The 27,652-nt window shown below is 42.1% G+C and overlaps 2 protein-coding genes across 2 annotated transcripts in view; one reads left to right on the top strand and one right to left on the bottom strand.

Annotated features, from left to right (window-relative positions):
- SNX3 (sorting nexin 3) overlaps positions 1 to 2,143 on the top strand; it is a 34,691-nt gene extending 32,548 nt beyond the window's left edge. Inside the window, exon 5 of the mRNA XM_081318480.1 lies at positions 2,000 to 2,143. The gene's annotated coding sequence lies outside the window, so the exon portion shown is untranslated. The remainder of the gene's footprint in view (positions 1 to 1,999) is intronic.
- NR2E1 (nuclear receptor subfamily 2 group E member 1) lies at positions 897 to 27,652 on the bottom strand (the record flags this gene model as incomplete). Its single annotated transcript, XM_081314352.1, has 13 exons — positions 897 to 1,059; positions 2,140 to 2,245; positions 3,077 to 3,226; positions 3,609 to 3,705; positions 8,375 to 8,521; positions 10,390 to 10,625; positions 12,889 to 12,976; positions 20,971 to 21,116; positions 24,133 to 24,202; positions 24,764 to 24,914; positions 26,339 to 26,661; positions 27,016 to 27,111; positions 27,314 to 27,652. 13 exons carry the CDS (start codon positions 27,650 to 27,652, stop codon positions 897 to 899), a joined length of 2,112 nt encoding a protein of 703 aa, XP_081170478.1.

Below are 27,652 nucleotides of genomic sequence, written 5' to 3'. Positions count from 1 at the left end.
TTTCCAATAATTCATAATATTTTCCATTCTTTTGTAAGATGGGTCCCTTCTTATGCATCTCATTAACAAAGAGTTTGGGCATCATTGCCTTTGGTTTCAGCCTTATGCCAGTGGAACAGCGATGAATTCACTGTGTCAGTCCTCTCCATTTTTTTATTTGGTTTTGCTGTTTAGTCTCTTAGTGTGTATTTTTCTAAAAAAAAGGAAAACTCTTTTTAAAGCTCTTCTGTCTGACATATTAAACTGAAATGAAATGATGTCAAGATTTAGGCATGAAGTCCACCATTGGTTTAAAAAAACCTTAAATAGCAAGCCTGGCAAATAAGAATTCAAAAGGTAATTTGCCAGAGTACACCCTAAAAATTCATTGCAAAGGCCACTTTTATTATGTTATAACCGCCATAAATGTTTGGATAACCTAGTATTCGATATTACCTTTCATGTAAAAAGGGTTCACCAACAACTAGTTAAAAAAAACACATATACACAAATTGTTGAAGGCCACTTCATGACACATTACAACAGAACAACGTTTGGTTACCCAACTTTTCAGAGTATGGAATAAACAAACCCTAGAGATTCTTTTGCTTCACCTTGTCATCTCTCCCTGTTAAATTGTGGTTTTCCAAACTTGGATCTAAGAAAACAGTGGAACAGGCAGCATCAAGCTGCAACAGTGGGAACAGCTGTCAAGTTCAATTGAGCTCCATTTTAATATGTAACAATATTTTCTCCCAAACTTACAAAATGTTCTCTATGGATTGATTTTGTGGTTGGATAAAATGTCTCCAGGATCCCATTTCTGGTAGAATTATTTATCTGATGTTTGCTGTCCATTAGTTAAAAAAGTCTTTAGAAATGATCACCTGGCTTGTCTTTGTTGCCTCATGTCAGTTCTATATGTCACTGGATTTATACATATCTGAAAGCAGTCTTGTAATTGGCACGTTCCCAATTGTTTTTTTGAAAAATACTTCTTCTATCGTTGAGGGACTAATTGAACGTAAAGCTGGCAAGAGCAAGAGCAGTTTCCCAAAACGACACGGCTGGGTAGGATACCTAGAAACCAAATATGGAGGTTAATCCTACTAACAAATAACACTGATAACCACATTAAAGCTATATAGATCCTTTCTTTCGATAAAGGCAGGCAAAATGCCATTTGTACAGCTTTATTGTGCTTTTGAACAGAAAAGGAAATAATGCCCTTGATTACTTATTTCCACATCCAGGGTCAGCATGTAGGCCTATATATCAGAGCAAGTTGCTCCAAAAGGCTTTAGCCAAAAAGATTAATTGCTCCGCTTTGGAGGAGAGGAGATTTTATTATGTCAATTTATGTATATTGTGACTCTCCTGAGATTGTATTGTGACGGGTAACATTTTAAGTAAATGTATCCATTCCCCCCTCCCCCCCAAGACAACATAAATATAAATTAAATGCGTAACGTTATAATTTAGAGTCCTGAAAGCCATCCAAATGCCAACAGAATTAAAATATAAAACTAAAGCAAAATCTCTTTCCCGAATCAAGGCCAATTGGCAGAGGCAGCTCACTTGGAAGCATTGAAGAAGCATCCTAAGGGCCAAAGCAATGCAACCTGCTTTCACAGGGTGCTTCTTCCTTTTGAGTCCCCCTTCTTCACAGGCTCCTCAACCTCTGCAACCAGGGCACATCCATTTCTTACAAAGATAGGACTAGGGCAGGGGTAGGCAACCTTGACTCTTTTATGACTTGTGGACTTCAACTCCCAGAATTCCTGAGCCTGGACTAGGGTATCCTTAAAAGGTAAAGGTTCCCCCGCACATGCGTGCTAGTCGTTTCCGACTCTAGGGGCCAGTGCTCATCTCCGTTTCAAAGCCAAAGAGCCAGCGCTTGTCCAAGGACATCTAGACGCCGGCATGACTAGACGCCAAAAGTGCACGGAACGCTGTTACCTTCCCACCGTAGTGGTCCCTATTTTTCTACTTGCATTTTTATGTGCTTTCGAACTACTAGGTTGGCAGAAGCTGGGACGAGTAACAGCCGCTCACTCTGCTATGTGGCACTCGAGATTCGACCCGCCAAACTGCCGACCTTCTGATCGACAAGCTCAGCGTCTTAACCCACTGAGTCACCGTGTCCCAGGGTATCCTTACCTCGTATGAATGTAGCTATTCAAGGTGAGCTGAGCTTCGTCTTGAAGAGCTGCAATGGCGGCAGCATTCCTAAAACTTCTCAGTTCAGAACCGCTGTGTGTAGGTACTGCAAGCAGACAGTCCACTTACTCAGAGACAGAACCACTCTTCGCATATTACCAGGACAATCAAGTCAATCTTGGCAGGATGGTTGCACTTCATTAGCTAGCAATTTCATAATAGCACTAAATTAATGGAGCCAGTTGTCTTGGTTTGAGGGCACTGGCAGGATAACTTGCCTGGAAAACTGGGAGCAACAGCATTTAAGAAACAATTCTATTTATTTTCATTTAAGAAGTGCTACAGCTTGTTTGCAAAATTCCAGTTTTGAAACACCAGCCAAACGGATTGTAAACTTGATACTACAAGATTCTGAAACTCTGACTTTAGCCAAGCTTGAGTAATTTCTGCATTATCTTGTCCTTCTGCTGAGCACCTATGCTATGTGAAGCAGGCAGCCCTGGAGTTATCACTGGGATGTAAAGAAATGGGATTTTTCAATACATCACAGATTGCAAGTTTCTAATTTCCTTTACTGCTTGCTGTACCCCTCAACAGGATTACTTGATTACGTTTAATGCGAAGGTGTTAGCATTGGTATAACTTTCCTGTTAATATAAACAGGAACTGATATTAATATGCTAAATTCTCCAACGCCTGTAATTTCTTCCTTAAAAAAGCAACCAGGTTGAAACTAAAGTAAAATTAAACTAGTAGCAAGGATGGGCACATTTTTTCACATTGGAATCTCTTTGCTGTCTCAGTAGGGGGGGGAAATCTATTTGCTTTTGCAGCATGATAATTTTAAATGTTCTGCAATTAATATTGGAGGTAGGTCACCAAGCTACGGGACACAGCAGCTTGATACATGCTAGTAAGTCTTTCTTTATATTCTTACCTGCTTTGAAAGTGACAATACATTTGAGGCAGGCAAATTCTGTGGCATCTAACCGAAGCTGTCTAAATCTAGCCACCACCTCCTGTAATGCTTGTATTTCTGAGATAATCTTATTCAGCTTTTGAGAATCTGTGTTGTCACCATTCATGCCTGGAAAAAAAATGTGTGAAATGAATGCACTAATAAGTCATTTGAAGTACTTTGATAGATTGGTTTTTTAAAAGTATCAATAGACATGCCATTGTTACTTTCTCAGATCTGCTTCGACACGAAACTGACGATATTGTCGGAAAGTTAGTGTGAAATCTTTTCTTGGATGATAACAAACACAGTAATTTGCATTTAAATGACAATGCAAGCAGTCATGAATGCAACAAAACAACATTATTTGCATTTAAATATAGATTTATAAATGACAGGTATACTCTATTGTTTGGAACGGATTTGGTATTCTTTACATGTTGTCTTGTTTTCAATAATGTATTTTTATGGTAATTTCTATAACAAAGTCATTAAATTGTGCAATTCTTACCCGATACAGCCAGTAGAGTGTTAGCATCAACTGGAATGGCCCATTGTGCTATTCCTAGAACAAACAGTTCTCTCCAAGCATCTTCCAAAAGCATCAGCTGTCATACAATAGAGGTACGATATAACATGGTGTATAATTTATAGATTGGTAAACAATTTCAACATGTAAATTTCTGCGGTTTGAAAAAACTGGCTTTAAAATGCCCATACTTACTCTTTCCCCACCCCACCCCTGCTTGGATTATTCTAGTGATCCTTTTATCATTTTCAGGAAGAAGAGTCTGTTAGCATCCAGAAATATTAGCAGATTCCCCCAGATTATGTAACTGTGTTGGGACGATGCTCTGAAGGTATCACTTCTTATGTAGGTACTTATGTATAAACAGCACCTCAGGACCTCACTCTTAAACAACTGGCCCATGTCTTCATGCTTTATCTAAAATTGCAATCACCCTCCTTGCTTTCCCCCCCCCAGCCATTAATAATGCATTAGCGCCAAATACAACAGAGCATGATTTGTATTCTTGAAGCTGAGTTAACTTCAATCAATTATCTCTGCTTTTGCAATCCAGCTTTCTTGTGAAGTTGACCAAATTGGCTAAGCAAATTACTACTCTACAAATATTGTTGGCATCAGTGGGGAACCTCTTCTCTTTGGGCGGTAGCACCCTTCCTTTCCCAGGTTGCTCCCGGGTGCTGGATGACCACTGCTTTCTTCAATCCAAATTGGAAAAAGCTAATTCTAATTGTAAATCCATTGAAAAACCCCCCAATATCCAGTTTGCCCATTGGTTATACTCACTGGAAATAATGGAACATATTTCTCAAGCATAACTTATAGAAAGGTTGGAAGAGAGGGGAGACCCGTGTGTGAGTGTGTGTGTGTGTGTGTGTGTGTGTGTGTGTGTGTAAATAAATAAATATCTAAATATCAGGGTCAATGCATCCTAATGCTGCTCCTCCCCACTGAATAATATGTTGCCTTGGAAACTTCCATGGATAATTATGTCATTTAACCACCAGATCATTGAAAAGCTGGATGAAATGGTTTTTAAAAAGTAAACTGACATGATGCTGCCCAAAATCCCTAGGAGTAGAAAACCTGAATATTTCTATGTTCTCATGACACCTTTATGGGTAACTGAATCATAGTTTACTCTATAATTCTTAAGTTAACACAGCACACTACGTTAACTACACAGGTTAGGTTTTTACCACCTCTTAGACTACAATGTGGTTGGAAAGTTTATGGTTTATTATACTAGACAAGTCCAGCGCCTTAGTCTTTGATTGGGCTGCTTCATCTAGGAATGCTTTCCTTTTGGCCTGTTTTTCACAGCAATTGTCCCCTTATGTTTGGGTCACAAAAATTGTGACTGTTGTCAAATCAACAGAAAGGGTATTCTTCCCAACTCCAGCCCCTCTGTTCTTTGTCCCTGTCTCATGGACAGAATTTTTTGAGCAGATTTAGCTAAAAAGGCAGAAAAGAGGGAGCTGCAAAGGAGGAATCTTTTTGCTTGTTTGGTGTTTATCATTTAATTTCTACCTTAGCTGTTATCTGCTTACAGCAAAAGTGTGCCCATATCTATCCAGACCTTTTTTTTTTAGGGCCTCCAGAACTTTACTTAACTCTACCACTTTAATGTTAGTTTCACATCTTTTGGGAGGCTCAAACATTTTTTTAAAAAATATCCCAAACAACTAAATCCTGTCCTTGTTTGTGTCTATAATGTGGTCTCACTCGCTTTACATTTTCATAGCAGTTGTTGCTCTTCACAAAAACATTAAAGTGTGGCCTTCGAGCCCCAAAAGATGGGACATCCTTCTTTTGTGGGACTCAGAGATGGATGGTTGCCTTTTTGTTTGACTTTTAATTTGCTGCAATATTGCTATTCAAGGACAGATTTTTACCCCTCCAACACATGACAAGATGGTGTACTGTAGCGATCACCTTGCAAATATTTCGCTTTCTACAGATACATCTAGCAATTGTAATGTTATTCTGATAAGCATAGCTGTGCAGCTATAACTCTTGTTAAACTCAATAAATCTGCATCCTAGTGTAGGTGCAGAAGCTTGAGCTTTAAACAGCCCACTAGTGACAGCAGAAGAGTAACTCTGCCACTCTTTCTGTCTCCCTCATTATTGACTATAATTATTGAAACAAGAAGCTGCATTTAAGAGAAGTGGGAGAACAATAGAAGAAAAAAAATGTTCCAATTGCAGTCTGTAATTCTCAATTTTGAGTAAGCCGAAACTTTGCATCTCATAGTCTGGTCTCAAAACCTAGAGGGGATAATGGCGCAGTTAATGAAATCCTTGGGCTTTAAAAGGGTGGATTAATTTCACGTAACAACTCATGAAACTCGCCTTTAATTTTGAGTGCTAAATATGCAGTCAGTTCATTTAAAATGACAGGATAATCTGATTCCTGACATGGATAATAGGCCTATTTCAAAGAGATCTGTTCAGTGATAAGTTTAATCTGCAGTAAGCCATTCCTAGTATATTGATAGGACCCTCATTTCTCAGAAATTCCCTAACATGCACATGCCAATACACAGGTATTTCTTAGTGGAAAAATTACACTGGAAGATGTTCTGATGCTGTCTAATTATTTGGATTTCAAAAACCATCTTTAAAGCTGGGAGATTTTGGAGAGTGAAACACCTGGAGAAGTCCAGATGGGAGAAAGGTTAATACTGGACTAGCATATTTGTGCTACAACAACCTGAACAGCCACCAGATGGCAGCAAAGTGATACATAAAACTCTTACCTCTGTGCTGCCATCTACTGATTGTTCTGATATTTGCAGCCCAGGTTTGATAGCCTAATAATAAGGAAGCAAATAAAATCACATACACATGCTAGGCCTTTCAATAATCTGCTGGGAATGTCATAGTATAGAATAAATGAGCTGGGGGTGAGAATGAAATATAATCTAGCGTTCATATGATTTTTTCCATAACCCCGTATTTGCATTAAAAATACACAATGAAGATACGGGTTGATATTGGATCTGAATCTTCAGTTTAGATATCCTATATCTCACAGAAATCATCCATGTAAATGTAATGTTACAAAAGGAAGCCTACAGAAGCATGGGGGAGGGGAGCTAATTTAATAAGGTATCTGCACGTTACTCTTAAGAAAGCAAAAATCAACAAAGATACTAGCAGTTGCTGATTAAAGCTGACAATGCTTAATATGCATAACAATTATTATTCATAGTAAATGGCTATCATTTAAACCAGGTCAAATTCAATGTGATTATTTGAAAAGATAAAAAAGAAAAAAAAGACCTCCCACCCTGTAAAAACAGAGTTAACTTAATCAAATCCACTAGATTACCAGATCCACAGAAAGTTGACCTTGCCAACATTTTTGGTTGCAATCAATGGGAGACAGGAAAGAGACATAAGAGTCAATAAGAATTAAGCGCCATTTGACACCTGTTGAGATGCAGAGGGTCCAAATACGAATCATTTTGGGAAAGCCCGCCCCCCCCCTGTCGAACTCTTGATCCAATCAAAATGACATCAGCGGGATCAAGCTCAGATGTTGCTGGCTAATTTTTGAGTCTTTGTACTGTAGGAGGGAAAATAAACTGGGAGGAAAAGAAGTGGAACAGGATATGCAAACAGACTGTTCTGTTCTCCAATTTAGAGAAATTGCCTTATGGGGGAGGAGAGGATTTCCCCCAAAAAAGAACTGGTAGGAATTGCTGTTTTTCCTCCACTGCTGGAGGCCACTGCCCAAGTCTCAATCTGCTCCCTGGAGTGGATTTTTTTGTTGTTAATGGACTTTGCTCTTTCCTTCTTCCTAAAAAAATCTGCTTGTCAGAATTTGCCCTTGAAGCCTTTCAGAAACCTACGCAATCCATATATTTATTGTATTCTGTATCCTTTAAAATAAATAAAAGTTGATTGGTGGGAGCTGATTATTAGAAGCCTTGCCTTGCCATGGGAAATCAGGTGTAGAAATCTCAGTTTCAACAGGAGAATTCACAATTGAAATATAAAGCCAAATAACATCCAGCCTGATTTTCTATTGCAACACAAGTCTGTGGCAAACAGCTCTCAGTCAGCTACAAAGCTGAGCTGGCTCTCTGCGAAGGGAATCTTGTTGCACTATGCCAGATATTTCAAGCAGGCAGCCAGGCTCTCTGCTACGGAAGAAAGAGACTGATCTCAAGCAAGTTTTTCAGACTAGGTTTCACAGACTAAGGGAATCTCCCCACCCCCTGCCCAAATGTATTTAGCCCCCCCTCCCCCTCATTTCTGACTCATGCTACTCTTCCCCCCTCACTGGCTGTACGTGGCAGCATTTGCAAGGCTCCATGCCAGAGGCAATTGGTTACCTTTCTCTCCCCTCACCCGCCCCCCCCAAAAAAACTTATATTCCCTGCCTGCCCCAAACTCCCACAAACATTTCTCACCCTTCAGAACAAGTGCAGTGAGTTCCTCTCTTTGCACTTAATGCCCACCCTTTCAGTGTTTATCAAACCCATAGACACATCACCTTTGCCAGGCTTTTGGCTGTCCTATGATTTTATTGTTGATTTTGTTATTCATTTTTTTTTAAAAAAATCCTTTAGCTGGCTTGAATATTCGCCAAAGGAAAAGGTGAGGAACGAATCACACAAATTTCTTATTCATTTGGTTAGCAGAGCACCCCTGGTCCCAAAAGTAAATCAACCTGGAAGGATGAGTGAAGAAAAGAACACGGCCAGCCGCCTCTTCCTCATCACCCTGTGTAAGGTTTACCTGATCTTGTAAGGAGAGAGTAGAAAAGGCCGGGACACTCTTGGCCCACTTGATGCTCATAAAGAGAAGCCTTGCTGCAGACTCACAGACGGATTCCGTGGCCACTTCATACAGGTACATGGGAGTACCGCTGACTTCATGTGGATACTAGTAATAATGTTTTGAAAAATTGATGGTTGGCAAAGGAGCACCCGTTTAAGCAAATACATTTCTTAATTATTTATCTATTTCTCAGAGAGATAAAGTCTGAGTAGGACAGAAGAAAAATGGAAAGGGGAGATTTGGTAACCAACCACAACCTTGTATTTCTATCCTTTGTCCGAACTCACTCTTTACCTACTATGAATATAGATGAGGTACTGGCTAAGGGGACTGTACGGTTTGTACCTTAAATGGCCATTCTTTCCCCAGAAAAAATACAGGCTAGAAGTTGATGCTGGATTGTGTTTCTTGCAGAAAGCTTATGCCCAGGCACATTCACATATAATACATATAGTGGTGCACAGTGCTTTTTTTGTAAAAGAAAAAGGTGCCGGAACTCACACATGTCATACAACCTGCCTTGCCTACCCTACAAGGTTCCATTCCAAAAAGGTGCTGGAACTCCGTTCTGAGCGTTCTATGACAAAAAAAGCCCTGGTGGTGCATATTGGTACATGTACACAGACACAGAGAGAAGCCAGATATGCACAAATAAGTAACACTGTGTTGGAGTACTGGGCCATCCTTAGCAATTTTTTTAAAAAAGCTACACAGGTTCCGATTTAAATTCCACAGTAAAATCCAAGAGCTGTAAATTTGACTGGGAAGTTTTAAAAGTTGCAGAGGTAATGACAAACTATTTCCAGCTGGTTGCCAAGAAAACAACATGAGTGTATCTGTGTAGTAATCAAAAGTCAAGCTCAGGATGAGTGAGTTTACTTTATAGAGGCAGAAATAGAAGATGTGTTATCTCACTTTTTTCATGTTTGAGAAGAATTAAGGAGCAAAATGGGTAACTTAAGTCTCCAAGAGTTATACACTACAGTAATACCCATTTTGTACCTTAAAAGGCCTCCATTTCCCCAAATGTAAAAAAGAGGAGCAAAACTTTTGGCCCTGCCCATTCCAGTATGGTCACATCACCAGTCATACCCCTTCACCTCGAGGGCCAAATTTTTTTGAACTTAGAAAAAGTTAAGCCACCAGAAAGTTATCTATCCTTGCAATAAATGATAGACACTTTAAATAACAAAAGTGCACAGGATAGCACCAAGTTTATTAGGTTTGGTTACCATTGTATTGGATAATCCTTGCATTTCTGTTCTATTCTTCTACTGTCCCAGCTGTTGCTGGATGGAACCAAATATGTCAGAAGAGGTGCAGTGACAACTCATCTAAACACCATCCTAGACTGATGCAGCAGTGATCACTTGGGAGCACTTGCATCAGCACAATGCTAAGCATTGAAGAGGGCTGCTTTTCTTAGCAAACAGCCAACATGCAGAATAATAGCTGAGCCATTATTAACTTATCCACATAAAGCAAGCAGGATATGTCAACAAGTTAATCATCACAGTCATGTCTAACATTTAGTAGTCAAAATAAAATTTACTAGTCATTCAAGCTCAATATTAAATAGGTTTACTGGAGAGTAACCAATACAGGACATGGTGGAATGAACTTCTGTGTTCTTCATTAACCCAAGCTTTTATACAGCAATTTTTCTTTGACAGTTAGGGAGCTTCTGGTTAGTTGGTTGTTTTGGATATATTGTTTTGGTATTTGCTGAACCACCAGAGTCATTTGGAATTGGGCAGGATAAAATTAAATAAATAAATACACTTCTGTTGTTTATTTATTCAGGTGAGTCACGACACTGCAGCCCAGATAAAAGAAACTACTGCACAGGGACAAAATATTCAATTGAAGAACATCTTAAGTCTTTGTCCAGACTGCAGTCCCTGGTTTTTTTGTCTGGAGTTTGTTGGGACAAGGTTGCATTTCCCATAATAAAGAAGAATAAAGGAGCAAACCTTTGGAGTCGGCTGAGCTAAGCCAACTAGATTCTGCCTTTCAGACGCTGTAGAAACTGTGGCTATTTCTAGATTGTGAGGTTCCAGCTGTGTGACTGCAGTGAAGAAAGCTGGAGTAGGTAGAGCTGCAGAGGAGAAGTGTGGTGTGCTTCCGTTATCTTGTTTATGCCCTCTGAAATATAGAGCTACTTGTTTCCTGATGGTAGATGTTCTTGGTCCCCTTTCATGTTGAACAGCTGGAGAAATGAGAAGGCAAAGGAGAAGGAGAAGATTAGGAGAAGACATAACCATTTTCAAACAATTTGCTGAGGTATATACATATCTTTTTAAGTTTGAACCTATCTGTGTAAAAACAAGTTTAACACTTACTATTGCCTTTTAAAGACCAATTGATAATTTGCTAACCTGTTGAAATATCATAAGATGTTTAGAAAAAAAACTATTTCTTGACAGTGAAAGCATTAGCAACAGAATTTTAACATATGCTATAAGGGGGACCAAAAGAAGACCAGAAAGGAATATTTATTAATCTCTGTAGAAGAAATGAACAGATTGAGAGATAATGCTCTCTGCATCACAGACAAAGAACTTGTTTTGGACTGGTGGCAATGAACTAAATTTTTCAGATTGTATTAACCAAGTAGTTAAATCTCCAAAGATAACTGCACATGATTATATCTGAGAAGTAGTTCAAATATTCAGTGGATAGAATACAGAATATTAAGACAACTCTGTGCTGCCTACAAGCCTAAATAATTCATAAATTAAGAAGTCTCAGGGGTCTCAAGAGAAATGGAAAATAGATAACAATTGGAAAATAATAAAAGAAATAGATTTGATTTATTATAAGCCTGATGGTAGCAGTAGGGAATCTCCTATTTGGATTAATTGGCCAGCACATTAAAAAAATAACATGATTGGGGATGTATTCATATAATGAGTTGTTGAAGATGATCACAAAAAAGGGAATCTGGTTTTGAAGCACCATGTTGATGGAAACAAAAAGTACTTTTAATATACATTGATGCTGTGACAATAAAAGTACTGTGTAGAAGCTAAATCAATCAATCAATCAATCAATCAATCAGGTATTGCTTTTGATGATATTCTTTAGGTGTTCATGTATTGGATTTGTTCCCTATTTATGCCATAGAAATTGAATTAATTAATTTAAAAAGTAAAATTAATTTTGCAATTTATCTTGTAAACCTGCAGCTACTTTCTGTTTATCCTTGCTCTACTATGCCATAATTGTAAACGGTTTGAGGTAATAGATAGATAGATAGATAGATAGATAGATAGATAGATAGATAGATAGATAGATAGATAGATGATAGATAGATGATAGATAGATAGATAGATAGATAGATAGATAGATAGATAGATAGATAGATAGATAGACAGATAGACAGATAGACAGATAGACAGATAGACAGACAGGCAGGCAGGCAGACAGACAGATAGACAGATAGACAGACAGACAGACAGACAGACAGACAGACAGATAGACAGATAGATAGATAGACAGATAGACAGATAGACAGATAGACAGATAGATAGACAGACAGACAGACAGACAGATAGATAGACAGATAGACAGATAGACAGATAGACAGACAGACAGACAGACAGACAGATAGATAGATAGATAGATGATAGATAGACAGACAGACAGATAGATAGATAGATAGATAGATAGATAGATAGATAGATAGATAGATAGTGGGGACAATATAAAAATGAATGGGAATTAAATTCTTTGGAGGTGGTAGTTCCTGAATCTTTGACAGAGGATAGCACAAGAGAAGTACATAAAGAGAAGGCACAGAGGTCAGAGAAGGAAAGCAGCACTTGTTCCTCATATAAAAACTAGTTGGATTGTGTGGGGCGTTATCAGCAATGATGGGGCTGCTGCACTATTTATATGTTCAATCTGTGCTTCAAAAACCATGGACAGCCATAAAGAAATCAAATTCTTAAAGAGGAAGAAACCGTATTTGTTTCATACTGATTACCTAAAATTCTGAGAAAGTGTTGGGGGAGACGCTCAATAGAACAATAACACAGAGTGGGGTGGGGAGAGGTGGCAGTTGCAAAGCTGATGTCTGATTAATAGCATTCAGACCAATCTCAATGGGCAAGTCAGAAAAATCCCTGTCCTCCCCATCACTTAATATATAGTTTTGTTAAATTATCTTGATATTCCTCACATTTAGTGGAACCCTATGACTGAAAATAAATCCCAATGAGTTCATTATCTGCCTATTGGGATTTCTGTTTAAATAGGCCATCTAATATGTAAACACTGGACTTGAATGGAGATCACCGTGGAAAGCTATTATTAAGCCAAATGTCTCAAAATAAGTTTAGATTAGGAAACAACCTACTGTTGCTTATAAAAAGACAGAGAGACAAAGACGTAGGAATACTAAATGCATAGCAAATTATCTGAGCAACAATTGGGGTGCAGGAAAGAATGTGAAAGGATGCAAAAAATACCGTCTTTATTCATGTTGACCTCCAAGCATTTCTTCAGCCGACATGCTCTGCATTGGTTCCTATGTGTCTTGTCCACTGGACAGCCTCCCTGAAACACAGATATTTAAGTAAAAGGGAGGGACAACAGTAAATCTCAACAACCAACTGATAGAACAGAAGGGTGCTTGATAACATGTCTCAATACACACAAATACTTGTATTATCCAGAATAGAGCTTCGTTTTAGATTACTCCAGAAAAAGAAAATGGAAATCGCCTAAGAAAAAACAGAACCCGTCCCTCCCCGCCCACACACACATTATTCCCAATTATCTGGTGTTCTTTAGTTTTCTTAGCTACAATTCTCATTATGAACAATCAGCTCAAATAATGTATGTTAACAGATATAACTAGCATATCAGAAGGCAAGTAATAGAAGAAGCTCTATGGATCAGCTTTTCCCAATCTGGTGCATCTCGGAAACATTATAATTTAACTTTTGTATTCCATAGCCGTTCTGACCAGTGTCCACAGGGTACTAGGAGAATGAGCTTCCTTCAGCACCCAAGACAGCTCCCTTCCAACCCTCTTGAAAGTCTCGTTTTCAACAGAGGACTGAGTCATCCATCTGATATTGAACATCTTTCTATTACAGCCTACTCAAAGGTTCTCCTCATCTCCCCACCCCCTGTCTTCCTCCCAGTTTCTTATGTCCCCATAAGACTTTCCTCCTTGGGTTTTTTTTTAAGGGGGGGCATAAATTGATGAACTATATCAGGCTGCTGATAGAGTTGTTTTGGTTTGTATGGAGGCCTCCTCAAGCCTCCTGGACTGAGTGGGTGACTCCAGCCGGTCAATACCTCATTGGTTATTGGCAAGGAGACTACACTCTGTCAAGTAGAAATGCACAACACCCAAGCAAAACCAAATTATGGTGAAGCAATCACCAGCTGAATGTATTGGGTTAAGTGTCCATAGAACTCCACTGGCTGACAGAGAGGGACTCGGGAGAAAAATACAAAACAGATTTAGCTCTCTAACGGACAGCGAGACACTGATCACAAACCCCACGCATTCTCCATGCAAAGCAGTTGAGATGGAACCAACAAGCAAAGTTGAGATTACGTTGAGAGGGTATCTTAAAATTCAAACGTAAGGTAACAGAAACCAATCCCCGGGTGTAGATGCATAAGCATCTACTTTCCTGCCTCTTTCTCTTCTAGTCTGTTCGACCGTAAACATGGTGGACAACTTTTGGACAACTTCCTGGGAAGCGTGTCAAAGCCGCGGGTGGTGGGGCTGACTCGGGGGAAGGACGTGCCCCCCCCTTCCCCGAGAAAGACCCAAGGCGAACTCCCTCTGCTACAGCTCATTGAGAAGCTGCTTGAGGATAAGCCTTGGATCCAACTTTGGAGAAAGGAGAGGCGGCTTCGGGGGTCAGGAGACCCGCTCTGTGCCTAACCCCAACTTCGTAGGGTCGACGAGAGCTCCGAGGCTGGATGAACTGGGCGGAAACTCCGCTGCGCTGCGCGCACCGAACTTCGGCGTAGGTAATCGGGTGACACAGAGACTTGAACCTGGAGGGTTGAATCTTGAGGGGGCAGAAAAGTCCCCCCCTCCCCGCCTCTGCTGCCCTCGGAATAAGCCTCCCTGAAATCACTTGGAGGCGTTTCCGAGCAGAGGTGGACAGACGGTTGAAGGGCGACCGAAGCGCGGAGCCTGGGGTTCCCGGGCTTCGCTCTTCGGCAAAGCCTTCCGGCAGCCATTAGTAGTGGGGCATCAGCGGCAGAAGGGTGAAAGGGAGCTGGCTACAACCCCCCCCCCCGCGCTTTTCCGGAAGAGGGAAAGGGAATGGAGACTTTCTTCAGGGCTTAGTCTGCATTCGATTTAGCTTGCTGGATGAATCCAGCAGGTTTATGGCTAAGCCAGATCGTCCTCAAGAAATCAGAGCTTAGAACGGTGTGAATCCTGCCCTAAAAGCAGAGCCCGTTTCCAGCAATTCCTCTTTTATAACAAGGCAGCCTGGCTATTTCCCTCCCTGGCCCCCTCCTATAGCTGCCAAAAGAGCGGGAAGATAACCCAGCGATTCTAAGACGTGTCTGTTTTTGGAGTGAGTTTTATCGCTGCAAAGGATTCCTAAACTGACTCACTCAACTCATCCCTCATCGGTCATGATTTATCACTTGTTCTTTGCATGTTCTCGGAGAGCTTATGCACCGGAGACAAATTCCTTGTGCCCAATCACACTTGGCCAATAATTTCTATTCTATTCTATTCTATTCTATTCTATTCTATTCTATTCTATTCTATTCTATTCTATTCTATTCTATTCTATTCTATTCTATTCTATTCTATTTTTTAATTTTAATTCCATTTATATCCCGCCCTTCTCCGAAGACTCAGGGCGGCTTACAAGCTTAGCAGTAGTAGCCTTCATTCTATGTATATGCCTGCTTATTAGGGCTTTCACACACCTCCCAAGCGGCATTATTACAAAGTCAGTTTATTGCCCCCAACAATCTGGGTCCTCATTTTACCTACCTCGGAAGGATGGAAGGCTGAGTCAACCTTGAGCCTGGTGGGATGCGAACCTGCACTAATTGCAGGCAGCTGGTGTTACTTAAGGAGGCATTAGCCCACTGCTCCACCAAGATTCTATTCTATTCTATTCTATTCTATTCTATTCTATTCTATTCTATTCTATTCTATTCTATTCTATTCCATTCCATTCCATTCCATTCCATTCCATTCCATTCCATTCCATTCGTCCAAATAGCGGGCACACATTCCGAAGAGCCCGTTGAGATCGGGAATTGCAAAGGGAATTCCGCTGAATTGCAGGCCCTGCTAACTGAACGGGGCGGGGCAAAAGGCTGCCGCTTTTCTATGCCTGCAAGGACGCCCGCTTTGCCCTCGACGGCAGCGGGCAGAACTCGCTGGCGACGCTCTGAAGAACTGAAGCGCTGCGGACCTAGAGTCCTGCGCCTGCGCACCATGGCTCCAAAGTTAGACGCCGCTCGCGGCTCTGGGCTGGAAGAGAAGAGCGAAGTCACTCGACCACTTTGCCCGGAGAGCAGGCGCTGCAAGATCCGCTTAGCAGCCGGGGCTACTCCAGTGATGAAGAACAGATCCCGTCATCTTCACTGGCGGCAGATGGGAGCTGCCATCTAATTAATATGTTGGAGGAGCACCTTATTGGAGAAGGTGGGTCTTTAACAGGAATGGCGAAACTGGCCTGACCCCAGACGGTGCTCGTTGGGGCTAAACGGGAAATGAGCTTCAGCAACCTGTCTCAATATGTTTCCTGTGAGAGGAGACAAGAGCTGCACTTTTGATCTAGACTAGAGCAATCGTCCCCCAAGGCTTTCTCAAAATAAAATAAAATAAAATAAAATAAAATAAAACAAACATTAAAAAAATTGCCAACCTACGTTGACAAATAATACAACATTAAAACCTACCAAACAATTGTAAGACGCTGCAATGGAAGTAAATATTTATTTTATTTTATTTTATTTTATTTTATTCCATTCCGCCCTTCTCCGAAGACTCAGGGCGGCTTACAAGCTTAGCAGTAGCCTTCATTCTATGTATATGCCTGCTTATTAGGGCTTTCACACAAACCCCAAGCGGCATTATTACAAAGTCAGCTTATTGCCCCCAACAATCTGGGTCCTCATTTTACCTACCTCGGAAGGATGGAAGGCTGAGTCAACCTTGAGCCTGGTGGGACTCGAACCTGCACTAATTGCAGGCAGCTGGTGTTACTTAAGGAGGCATTAGCCCACTGCTCCACCAAGGCTCTTATAAAATATGTCATTTTAAAATTTTAATATAAATATTAAAAGCTCTTTTGGAGTTTTCCATATTTTTTAAAAAAAAACTGGTCTGGACAATGGTAGCGTTAGGAGCCTAATGTTCTTAAGAGACCTGTCTGACTATGGAAGCAATTCTCATTTCACTCTTACTTTGGTTTCTTTCTATAAATTCCAAATGAACTGGAGCATTAATGAACTGGAGAAAAATTATTTAAGTCAGTTTCTCAGGTAAGAATTGGGGCAAAGGAGGGATGAGCAGTAGAGACTGAAATCATCCTTGGCCCCACACTGAGGAAGTGATGCAACAACACTCAATATTTTATAAATACCTTGATTTTGTAAAACTCAGATATATAGATGGCACTGGATATTTACAACTCCCAATTCTCAACATTTCATTTTTCTCTGGTTCCCTAAAGATCTTTCTGCTTTATTCAGGCTACTTAACTTCCCTCAGGAAGTGAGTGGAAAACTTCAAATTAGGTTTAGGTTTTATCACTTTTAAAAAAAATACTATGTTCTCAAACATTATGGTTCTAAATGAGATGAACACACACACACACACACACACCCTCCAAAGTTTCATGACAGTTAACTAAGCAGCAGTGTGGCTGGGAGGCAATAGGATGAAGAGAAACACAGTATGACAGGAGAAAAAAATAGGTTCAGAACAAATTTTTAAGTATAACAAATGGCAGAGAATCTTCAGTCAAGTGTGGGTCAACTCCTACTTTAGAATGCAAGTAAAGATGTCTGCCCATTTTATAAAAAAAAATAAGTATAAGGTAACAATTGTGTCATATATTTCTCTTCAAGGATTTGTCTTTTTTAACCTGAGGAAAAGTTAAAAATTATAATCCTACCGGTACATCTGCCATTTAAAGTCTAACTAAGTGCATTGCTATGGACTTAAAAGATCCTGAGTATTTATTAGTACATCACCTCAAAAAAGAATTTGGTAGATCACATTCTGTAAAGGAGTTCAAAGCTGAAGTATACTAATCTACATAGAATTAGAAATAATGATTAGAACGTCTTTAAATTTCACAGAAGGTAGCAGATTTTGATTCAAATAATCTCAATAAATTCTTCTGGATTTTCACCTCACTCCCCAGGTCATTTTAAATACCGGTTCCTTTTCAATTAATTTATTGCCATTTGGTTTTCATGAAATCAATTAAACTTCCATTTCATTAATCTCATTTATTATGTGTGTGTTTCCAACCATTATTCTAAATAAAATAACCTCCTACCCATGGCTCAAAGTGTTTTAAAAAGAAGACAAGGCTTTCTTTTATATGTTTTTGCATACAATTTGTAAGTTGGCCCCACAGAAATACTCTTCAAATGCAAAAAGGCTCGCTATAGCTACATAAAATCATCTGTGCAAATAAGAAAATTTGGAAAGTAAGTTAAAGTGAAGTTTATGGCACTGGAAGAATTAACACAGATGAGAAGAATTACTTTCACAAAAGAGTTTCCTTGCACTTTTAATAGCCTTAAGAAAATAATTGTGGCAGAAACTATTCAACATGAAAAGAAATGAGAAAAGTTGGAGGTTGCACAATTCCATTTTCACACGACTTTGAAAAGTGTGAAGTATAAAGTGTAACTTTATTTGCATAGGAGTTTGAAGGGAGAGGAAGGGAGGAAGAGTACGTGCATATGTTGTGTGTGTTAATAAAATGAAAAGGGAAAGGAAAAATTATAGGAAAATATGAATAAGGAGCATACATGGTTGGGGGGGAGGGAATGATCAAGAGAAGAGGATTATCAATGGACATTTTCCCATTGGGAAAAACACAATTGCTCTTCCCAGCTGCTTGACTCCAAATAACTGACTCAGAAGTTCACTACTTTTAAAAAGGGAGGTGCTATTATTATTATGGGTCAGGAAAATGACAGAAAACAGACAAAGGGAAACTAAGATCCCAGTTTTGCAAGGTATCTGATAAACCCATTATGAGAATGTAAAGGAAAAAAAACATGGGAAATTTTGAAAAGGGGAAAGAAAAGAAAGAAATGACCGGGATATTATGGGGACCAAGAACCTACTCTATTATTTTCAGCCATCCTAGTGCTGTGCCCACTCCTGCTGCAATAGCAGCTGCTACCTAGTTACAAGAGAAGGACATCCTCAAGGCTCTTGCAGTAGATCTACAAAGACCACTGAGGTGCTCCTGCCATGATTCCATGGACCAGAATCTGGGCCAAAGAGCAAATGCCCATTGATTGTTCAAGAGCCTTGGTGGAGCAGTGGGCTAATGCCTCCTTAAGTAACACCAGCTGCCTGCAATTAGTGCAGGTTCGCATCCCACCAGGCTCAAGGTTGACTCAGCCTTCCATCCTTCCGAGGTAGGTAAAATGAGGACCCAGATTGTTGGGGGCAATAAGCTGACTTTGTAATAATGCCGCTTGGGCCCCCCCCAAAGCCCTAATAAGCAGGCATATACTTAGAATGAAGGCTACTGCTAAGCTTGTAAGCCGCCCTGAGTCCTCGGAGAAGGGTGGGATATAAATGGAATTAAAAATAATAATTAAAAAAGTGCCTAGCAATCAAATGCTAGGAAGAGGCAGGATGAGATTGAAATGTGGTGCATACGACCAAACTGAGGTAAATGGAGTAGCAGATAACACATTGCTTTGAAGGTGATGTACCGTTAATATCCACCAGAATTGTGTGCTTTGGGGATTTTGCTTATTGCACCCTTTATTCCTGGTGCCTGGGGGAATATCACACCCCCCCTTCCCGGGATATTTGAACAAGTGGAGCAGTTTTATAGTTCCAATGACCGTGGGCTGAATACTACATTCTAATAGTGTTATGTATGCGTACAGTGTTGTGTATGTGTACACTTTGAGAGAAAGCAGCTAAATTTCATTTTTAGTGTGTGCCATTGTGCCCATAGTAAAAAAAATGACAATAAAGATTATCCATCTATCTAAAACACTTTTTCCATTAATTGAAATGGAAAAAGTGCCCAAGTAGATTCTATCTGGGTTACACAAGCCATTTTGTGATAAAAGTCATACTTGCCTTTCTGATTTGCTATACTACTAAGCTAGGATTTAAAAAAACACTCTGCAATGTATTAAATTAGATTAGAATGAATATGTCGATATTCCTTATCCAGTTAGTACAGTAAATATCTCCTCTCTATTATCAGATAGAGTGAACTTCGGGTAGGAGTACCCAGAGACCTTTGGAAGATTCAGCTTCTACACTTTTTCTTGGAATAACTGAGGTGTATTTTATTTCCTGGCCACAACTTTTAAGTTTCCTCAATGTCACCATGAGAGTAACTTTCACATTTCATGTTAATTTAGGAGATAACTATTTTCACTGAAATTGTGATTTCTATCCCCCCCACACACAACTGCCTATCAATAAATATCTCACAGGACAATAATTCCTCCTGTCAGATTCCTAATATTTGAAACAATTGGCAAACTGGGACCAGGGAAAGGAAATAATTTTTAAAGGGACAATGAGTCAATCAATGGGTGATATTTACTCAGGACCGCTTAGGTAGGTCAATGAAGTGAAATATCCTGGTGCCTTTAACTCTACAGCTACAAAGTTCCATGGACTTATTTGGAGTATGTCTGATTCTTATATACTGCAGCGATCTTCATCCAGCTCCTCAAAATTTAAAAAAAAAAAAACAAACTACTTAGGCTGTGAATTTCAACCTTGCCTGATAAGTTTCCTTGCTTGAAATTTTACAGTACAAACGACCTGGTGTTGCAGCTTTATTTTAGAGTAAGCAATATCAAATTAAGCCAGATTTGCTTCTAAATCAAAATGCATGGCATTGAGCTATACATTTTGCTAACTACATCAACTTTCCTTGCTGCTCATTGTGCCCAGAATGGCAACTTTAAAGTACCCCAACTTTTACAGGACCTTAAGCTAAAAGCTTCAAGCAGAATCTATCCCACTCTTGCTGACTCCACAATTTATTTTAGTGGGGCAAGAGAAGCACTGAACTTTTTTTTCTATCTGCTTTGAAATATTCAGACTGTGAAATGCGTATTTAGAAGATATGCCTTTAAAATGTTGGGGTGACATACATATTCAAACATATTATTGGATGCACCGCAAACTCTGATATGTTAATAGAAATTTGGTGCTCACCTAAGTATACATCATTTTGAAAAATCAAGAGGACAAGGCTCCCCAGGTGACAGGAATTTCCACTATAATATTATTATATAATAATGCCCAAACCATGGGGAAACTGAGGGCAGGGAGGGATGACAAGAGGTTGTGCTATAAACAATACCTGGTTTCCAGACTTGCAGACATAAGTCCTATTCCTTCTGATGCTTCGTTTGAAAAACCCTGAGCATCCATCGCAGGCATAAACCCCATAGTGCTTGCCAGAACTGCGGTCACCACACACTTTACATGGGATATCTAAAATTCGGCCTGAAAATGAAAGTGGCAGAGACAGATAGAAAAAAAGTGAGCAACCTGATCTTTGGGAAGCAATAGGTAACAGAACTGGCATCATGATAGCCATAACATTTTAGAGTGAAATAGGTTGTTTTGTTAATTGAACAAATACATGGCTCATAGAAATATAAATTGCTTTAGAGCAGATTTAAGTCTGCTGTAGGATCTGAACAGGAAATGGCCCCACTTAATGCAAAGAACATACCTAGTGGAATAGGTTTAAAGCAGGTTTCTTTAATCCTCCACCTCTAGTTTTGTTAGGCTACCTACCTGCCATTCTTATACAAGGAGTAGATGATTATTAATGTCAACAGGCTGGGAGAGCATCAGATTGGGAAGCTGGTTACGCTGATAATATAAAGACTCTTTCAAGGTGAGTTTGACTGGAGGTGTCTTCATGTTTCTTATATCATTAAGGCATCATTCTTGGTCCCAATATAGAAGTACTTTGTCACTGATTCCTTTTGGGGATTCCTCCCCCCTCCCTTTTCCCAATCTTAACTACTAAACCTGAGATTCCCCGTTAGTCTTCCATCCAAATACTAACCAAGCTCAATCCTCCTTCACTTTCACAGCTAAACAAAGTCAACCAGGTGCCAATAAGATATGCTGAGACCCCATAGCTACTCCACCTTGAGTTAATTTCCAGTCAGTTAAAGAGGTGTGCATATTTCCTCCTTTTGCTTTTCATCATTAACCCCTAAACATCCCAAGCTAGGCTAGGGACATAAAGATAATGATTTGTTCAAGATCACCAGAAAACGTTTTGGTGAGTAGTGATTTAAAGATGCATTTCTCCAAAGCTATTTCCACACCTCAACAACTGCATAAAAATTTGTCTGTGCAGCCCAATTTAACTCTCAATTACTACTGATTTCAGAGTGATTTATTTTGAAGTAGACTTCCTTAGGAACATGGCCATCTGTAAATGGAAAAGTTTAGTACTAACCTAAAAAGATGTATTTCTCATGAAAATAAAAATATCTAATATCTAATACAATCCCTTGTACAGTATTCCTAAACACACGTGTTTGGTTAAACATTATGCTTTATTTGTTAGGAAAAGCTGCAATTTCTGTGTTTTATTTCTCAGCAAACATGAACCATCCTTTTAGCAGTGTCAGAGTCTACACATCATCTAATCTGATCTTTTTGACCATAGAAGTAACTGTTGCATGTGAGGCAGATAGCAGTTGGATTCTGCTTAAATACTTCTAGCAGAGCAGCAATGACTTCCTCCAACAAGGCTGGTCCTACCCTTAGATAAAATGAGATAGATGCTTTAAAGCCTTAGCAGACATTCTTCTCCTGAAAAAGCCACAGTTATTCATTATCTTTGCAGCTTGCTTGCCAGAGAAGACGAGCTGCTAAGGTGTGAGATTTCCTACCTCAGGTGCCACCCTAGTTTCCCATGAACACATCTTCTTTTGGTTCATGCAGTGTATAGTTTGTTGGCACAACTTTGTTTGTTGGCACAACATAGTGAACTTTGAACAAACTGCTTGGAATGGCTTTTCCCCACACATGTTAGAAAGTGTTTGGCCAGGTTGTTCGATCAAGGCAGCACCATTTTGTCTTCTGCTAGGCTGCACACGCTGACCCTTCCAATGTCCGGCAGCATTTATCGAAATTGTGCCTTCATACCCTTACCAGACTGCACTCCTGGGAGTCATCTTTTGTTCTCATACCACATTGCAACCAAAATTTGGAGTTCTGGCATACCCCTTTTCTTAGTGAGGACACCCTGCCAGAAAGTTTCATGAAGTACAAATGGCCTTTATGGCTTAGTCACTAATTCAAAACAAACATGTGAAAACAGAGGACCCCTCCTACAGGAAACAGCTTTCAGCCTGCCTTCTTCACGTCAGATTTGTTGGTATTTATTCTGGCACACTAAAAAGCAGAGACATCACCCTGTCAACAAAAGTGCGTATAGTCAAGGCTATGGTCTTCCCAGTTGCAATGTATGGCAATGAAAGTTGGACCATAAGAAAGGCTGAGTGCCAAAGAATTGAGGCTTTTGAGCTCTGGTGCTGGAGAAGACTGCTGTGAGTCCCTTGGACTGCAAGGCGATCAAACCGGTCAGTCCTAGAGGAGATCAACCCTGACTGCTCTTTAGAAGGCCAGATCATGAAGCTAAAACTCAAATACTTTGGCCACCTAATGAGAAGGAAGGACTCACTGGAGCAGAGCCTAATGCTGGGAAAGGTTGAGGGCAAGAGAAGAAGGGGAGGACAGAGAATGAGGTGGCTGGATGGAATCACTGAAGCAGTAGGCGTAAGCTTAAATGGACTTCAGAAAGTTTACATGGGGAAAAGCATGTGGAATTTGATGGATTCAGCTGCCTAACATTTCTCACTTATTCTATTTGATGCCAAGATTAATCAGCTGAAAACCAAATGGCTGGGATCCAACTAGTTGTTTCCTCAAGAGTAACTGCTTCAAATTCCTTCCTCCTTTCCTCCCCGGACTTTTCCCCAGCCTTCGTGCTAAACGTGACAATCTTTCTTCTGTTGTCTCTTACCTCCCAAGCTAATTTTGATGCTCTAACTAACTCACCAACCCTCTATAGAGCCTGCTTTTCCCAACGGAAGGCCCTCAATTCTCTGAAGGCTACAATTCTCATCCACCAAGGACCATGATATTTGGAGGCAAAGGGATGGGAACCATCGATGGCCATTGGGGTTTCAGAAGCTGCTCAAGGATGGGTTAATCTTGCTTTTCTGCCCTGCTTGTTTTCATCTCCCTTGTGGATTCCTGCTAGCTGACAGCAGTTGCCTAAAAACCTTGGTCACTGCCAAGGATTGCCTTAGCCACCCGCCTCTTTAAGTAAGCAGTGTGCAGGCCATCACCTTTCCCACAGAGTTGAAGGAAGGCCAAGTTTTTGGGGCTTCAACGTGAATATTGCCCCCAATTCCAGTCTCCTTGTCATCAGTTCTGCTGGAAACTCTTGCAACTTCTCCGAGATGAAATGCAGTAATGAACGCACCTGGCTTACTCTCAACTTGGCCAAAGTGCCTGCAGTGAGGCTGGCAGACAGGTGAGGATCTGGTGACATACTGTTGAAAGCATTGGCAGCTCCAAGACTGACGCTTAGAGATAAGTAAGTACTTCAAAGTAAGCCTGCACCAGCCAACCCTGTCCATCATATCCTGCCCAGGAATACCTAGAGCTCCGTCCCATTGCACAAAAAGAAAGTTGACTTGCGTAGAGAATACTGTGGCTGCAGTCAGGTGAAAGCACCCGGGGCTCTGTGTGTTCAGGATAAAGTGCCTCGGAGCAGGTCTGCTAAGCGAACTTGCTTTGTGAAACCAACCCTCTGCGCTTTGGGACTAAGAGGTCAAGAGGCTGACATTAACGTGATTGCCAAAGAAGCCACAAGGGAATGGGCCCAGAGACCGCCCTGAGCTATAAGTCCCAGTTTGTAAACCTCAACTTAAGGTATTCCCACAACACTGGGTACCAAAACCAAACTAACCACATTGTGGCTTAGTGCCAAATGGGAACCCGGGCAGGGAAAGCGCTGAACACCAAGCTCGAAGATGACTTGGGAGGCACCTTCTTCTCACCCTCCTATATATTGACCGGGGTCCTGGGGGAAGGCAGGAAAGAATCCGAACCTCTCCGGAGCCGATTCGGTCACTGACGCTTCTTGAGCCGATGGGGGTCTCTGCGCAAGCCACCCGGAGGGGGGAGGGCGACGGGAAGTGACAAAAGCCCGGCTCTCGGGAGACTCCGAGAAGCCGAACTAGGCTCTGAAACGAGGCCTCCCTAGCAGACAATGGGGACATTAGATAAAGTGTTAAGTTAATGATCCCCCCACCAATAGAAACTCATCTGACCGCCTCCAATCAACGCAAGCCGCCGACTTCTCCCCCAAATGAAACTCGACAGCTGCTCTTTGCAGCAATCCGGACTGGAGGAATGGGATTGGGGGGGGGGAGGGGGCCGCCGGGGGTGGGGGGAAGACAGTCAGAAAAAGAGGAGGTGGCGATGGGGTTGGGCCAGCCAAGCGAGGGGAGGGAGTCCTTGGGGAGGGGAATTGGTAGCTCTCCCCCCCCTCCCGCCTAAAGTTGTGTCCTGTGGTAAGAGGGAGGGGTGACTGTGGAAGTAGGCGTTGTCCAGGAAAGTCGGGCCAAGCCAAGCTTGGCTTCTCAAGCGCTCTAATTACACGCCTTCCTTACCACCTGCCTATTGGGTCACCAGTGACCCGTCAAAAAGGGTAGCATGGGAATTCGGATTGCACACAAAGGCTCCGGAGGAGAGCGCTCGACTCGCGCCCCCCCCTCCTCGCCCCGCCCCCTGTCCCTCGGCAGACTTTCCACACTCGGCGAAAGGGTGGGGGAGGAGAGAGCAAATCGGACATGCAACGGTGCCAGCCCCTGGTGTTGGGTGTCACCTCCGACAAACCGGGCCATTTCCTTATGCAAATCTCCGGCTCGCATTCTCGACTCGGGCTGCTTCGGATCCTCCCCTCCCGCCAGCCCGCCTCTCCCTTCCGAGGAGGACACGACACAATCCGATTTCAAAGGTTCACCCCACTGTGAACGCTACTTAAATCGAGGTAACTTTGGTCTGAGGTACGGGGGAGGCCGTTTCCCCCTCCCCCGCCGCCAATCTTAACTTCGATTAGTTCTACTCGAAAGAAAGTAATCGCGGGTCGAATGGGACTTTTAGATCCGAATAAAATATCTGTAGCTAACTCCAAGTCTCTCTCTCCCCCCCCGCCCCCCCCCGTCGATCCAGTTCAAATGCTGGACGTCTATTTTAACATTGCGATCCAAGCAAAGAAATATTTTGACACTTTCTCTGAGCAAAGGTACACGTACAGTAGTGGGAAGTACATGAATTGGAGATGAAATCAAAACACAAGCTTATTGCCAAATATTGTGGAGGGGCCTTTTCCCACTTTAAAAAAAAAGTAACCTCCTTTTCCGTGGATCCGGCGACCACCCGAACCAATGTACTATTTTATATTTTATTTTAATAGAAACATACAGTCAGAACGTCGCGGGCGACAATTCCGAAAACTCTTTTCTTGTGCCCCCCTCTCCTGTAACGTTTTATTTTTAAAAAACTCCCCATTTAGATCTGGATTAATTAAACGCACAGATAACCAAAACAGACGGCGTTGTTTAATTTTGGCTTGCGAACCGCCTTCAGAGGGGCAGGCCCAGTTCCTTGCAAAACCTCACCGGGTCTCCTCTGAAGTAAATCTCAAGTCCTCGTCGGCGGAAGCGCTGACTTCCCGGGGCAATTGGCGGCAGCCTCCCTGGTTCAAAAGATCGCCTCCGAAAGAAGTTCTCAACAAGTCCAGGGTGGCCGGGACTGGCTTCCCCAGCGCCCCCAGCTGAAGGAGACTGAGGAGCGAAGCCCCGGCACCGAGGATACAAGTTCCCGGGATCTTCTTTCTCCGAAGAGCCCAGAGGCTGGAGCTAAGGACAGCAAGCAAGCGCGTAATCGCAGTAAACGCCTCTCGGAAAGAGACCGAAGCCTCCACGTGGACGTCGGTTCCCGACTGACAAATCAAAGTGGCGGTTTTTACCTTTAATTTCGGGGACACTCTCGCCTAGCCTACTACCCTGATATGTTTTAATTAACCGGCATTAACTCTGTTTGTATTAAACAGGCGTCGCGGCCCTGATTGCCTCGACGCCCGCTGGGATTCTTCCAAACTCCTCCGGCGCTGCTTCCCGTCGACCGCTCCGCGTTAGCTACTCCGACTTAATTGGGTGCTTGCTCTGCCTCACCCCCCCCAAAGGTTATCGCCGCAGGCGGCGGCGTTTCAGAGGCCCGCCGTTTCTCTCTTGAATGAGCCTGTTGATTTCAGTGCCCTGCACAGGAGCGCACCCCACCCCACCCACCCACCCACCCCACCCCGGCTCAGCTTCTCCGACTTTCGAGGTGGGCTTTCCGAAGGCCCTTTTCCGCCGCCTCGCCGAACGTCGCGATGAATGCCAGATCCTCGCTGGGGAGGGAGTGGGGGCGGAGGGGGGGCGGAGGGGGGAGTGGGTGTGTGTGTGTGGGGGGGGGGGCAATCCAGCCGGCCTTGACACCCTTCCAGACTCCCCGAGGGAGGACAGCACATGGATTTCTGCCTTAAAACCGGGCACCTTCCCCGCCCCTTCTCTAAATCTTAGCCCAATTCCACCACCACCACCCCACCCCACCCCGCGCGTCTGGTCGCCTGCTTCTCTCAGGAGGCTCTTTCGGGCTTTGGGATGGGAAGACCGGCTCTTGGGTCTCTTGAGGCTAAGGAAAGATAAAACGGCGGCGGGGGGGGGCGGGAGGGAGAGTGTGGCAGCGAAGGAAACTCGGTTCCCTTCAAGCAGGGTCAGCCGAGCACCGCCAAACGGCGGGGGAAGGCCTGGCTCGGGGCTTGGAAGAGGCTCGGCGCATTCCTCGACGGGGCGTCCGGGAGGGGGCTTCTCTCTCCCCTCCACCCCCACCCCCCCCCACTGGAGCCTGGCGTAAAGCTCCCTGGCATCTTCGATTACTGTAATTACCAT

Source organism: Vipera berus (genome assembly GCF_964194415.1).
Source record: "Vipera berus genome assembly, chromosome: 1".
In the NCBI taxonomy this organism is placed as follows: Eukaryota; Metazoa; Chordata; class Lepidosauria; order Squamata; family Viperidae; genus Vipera; species Vipera berus.
Note: the sequence above shows the minus strand (reverse complement) of the source record. Positions and strands in the feature narration are given on the sequence as shown.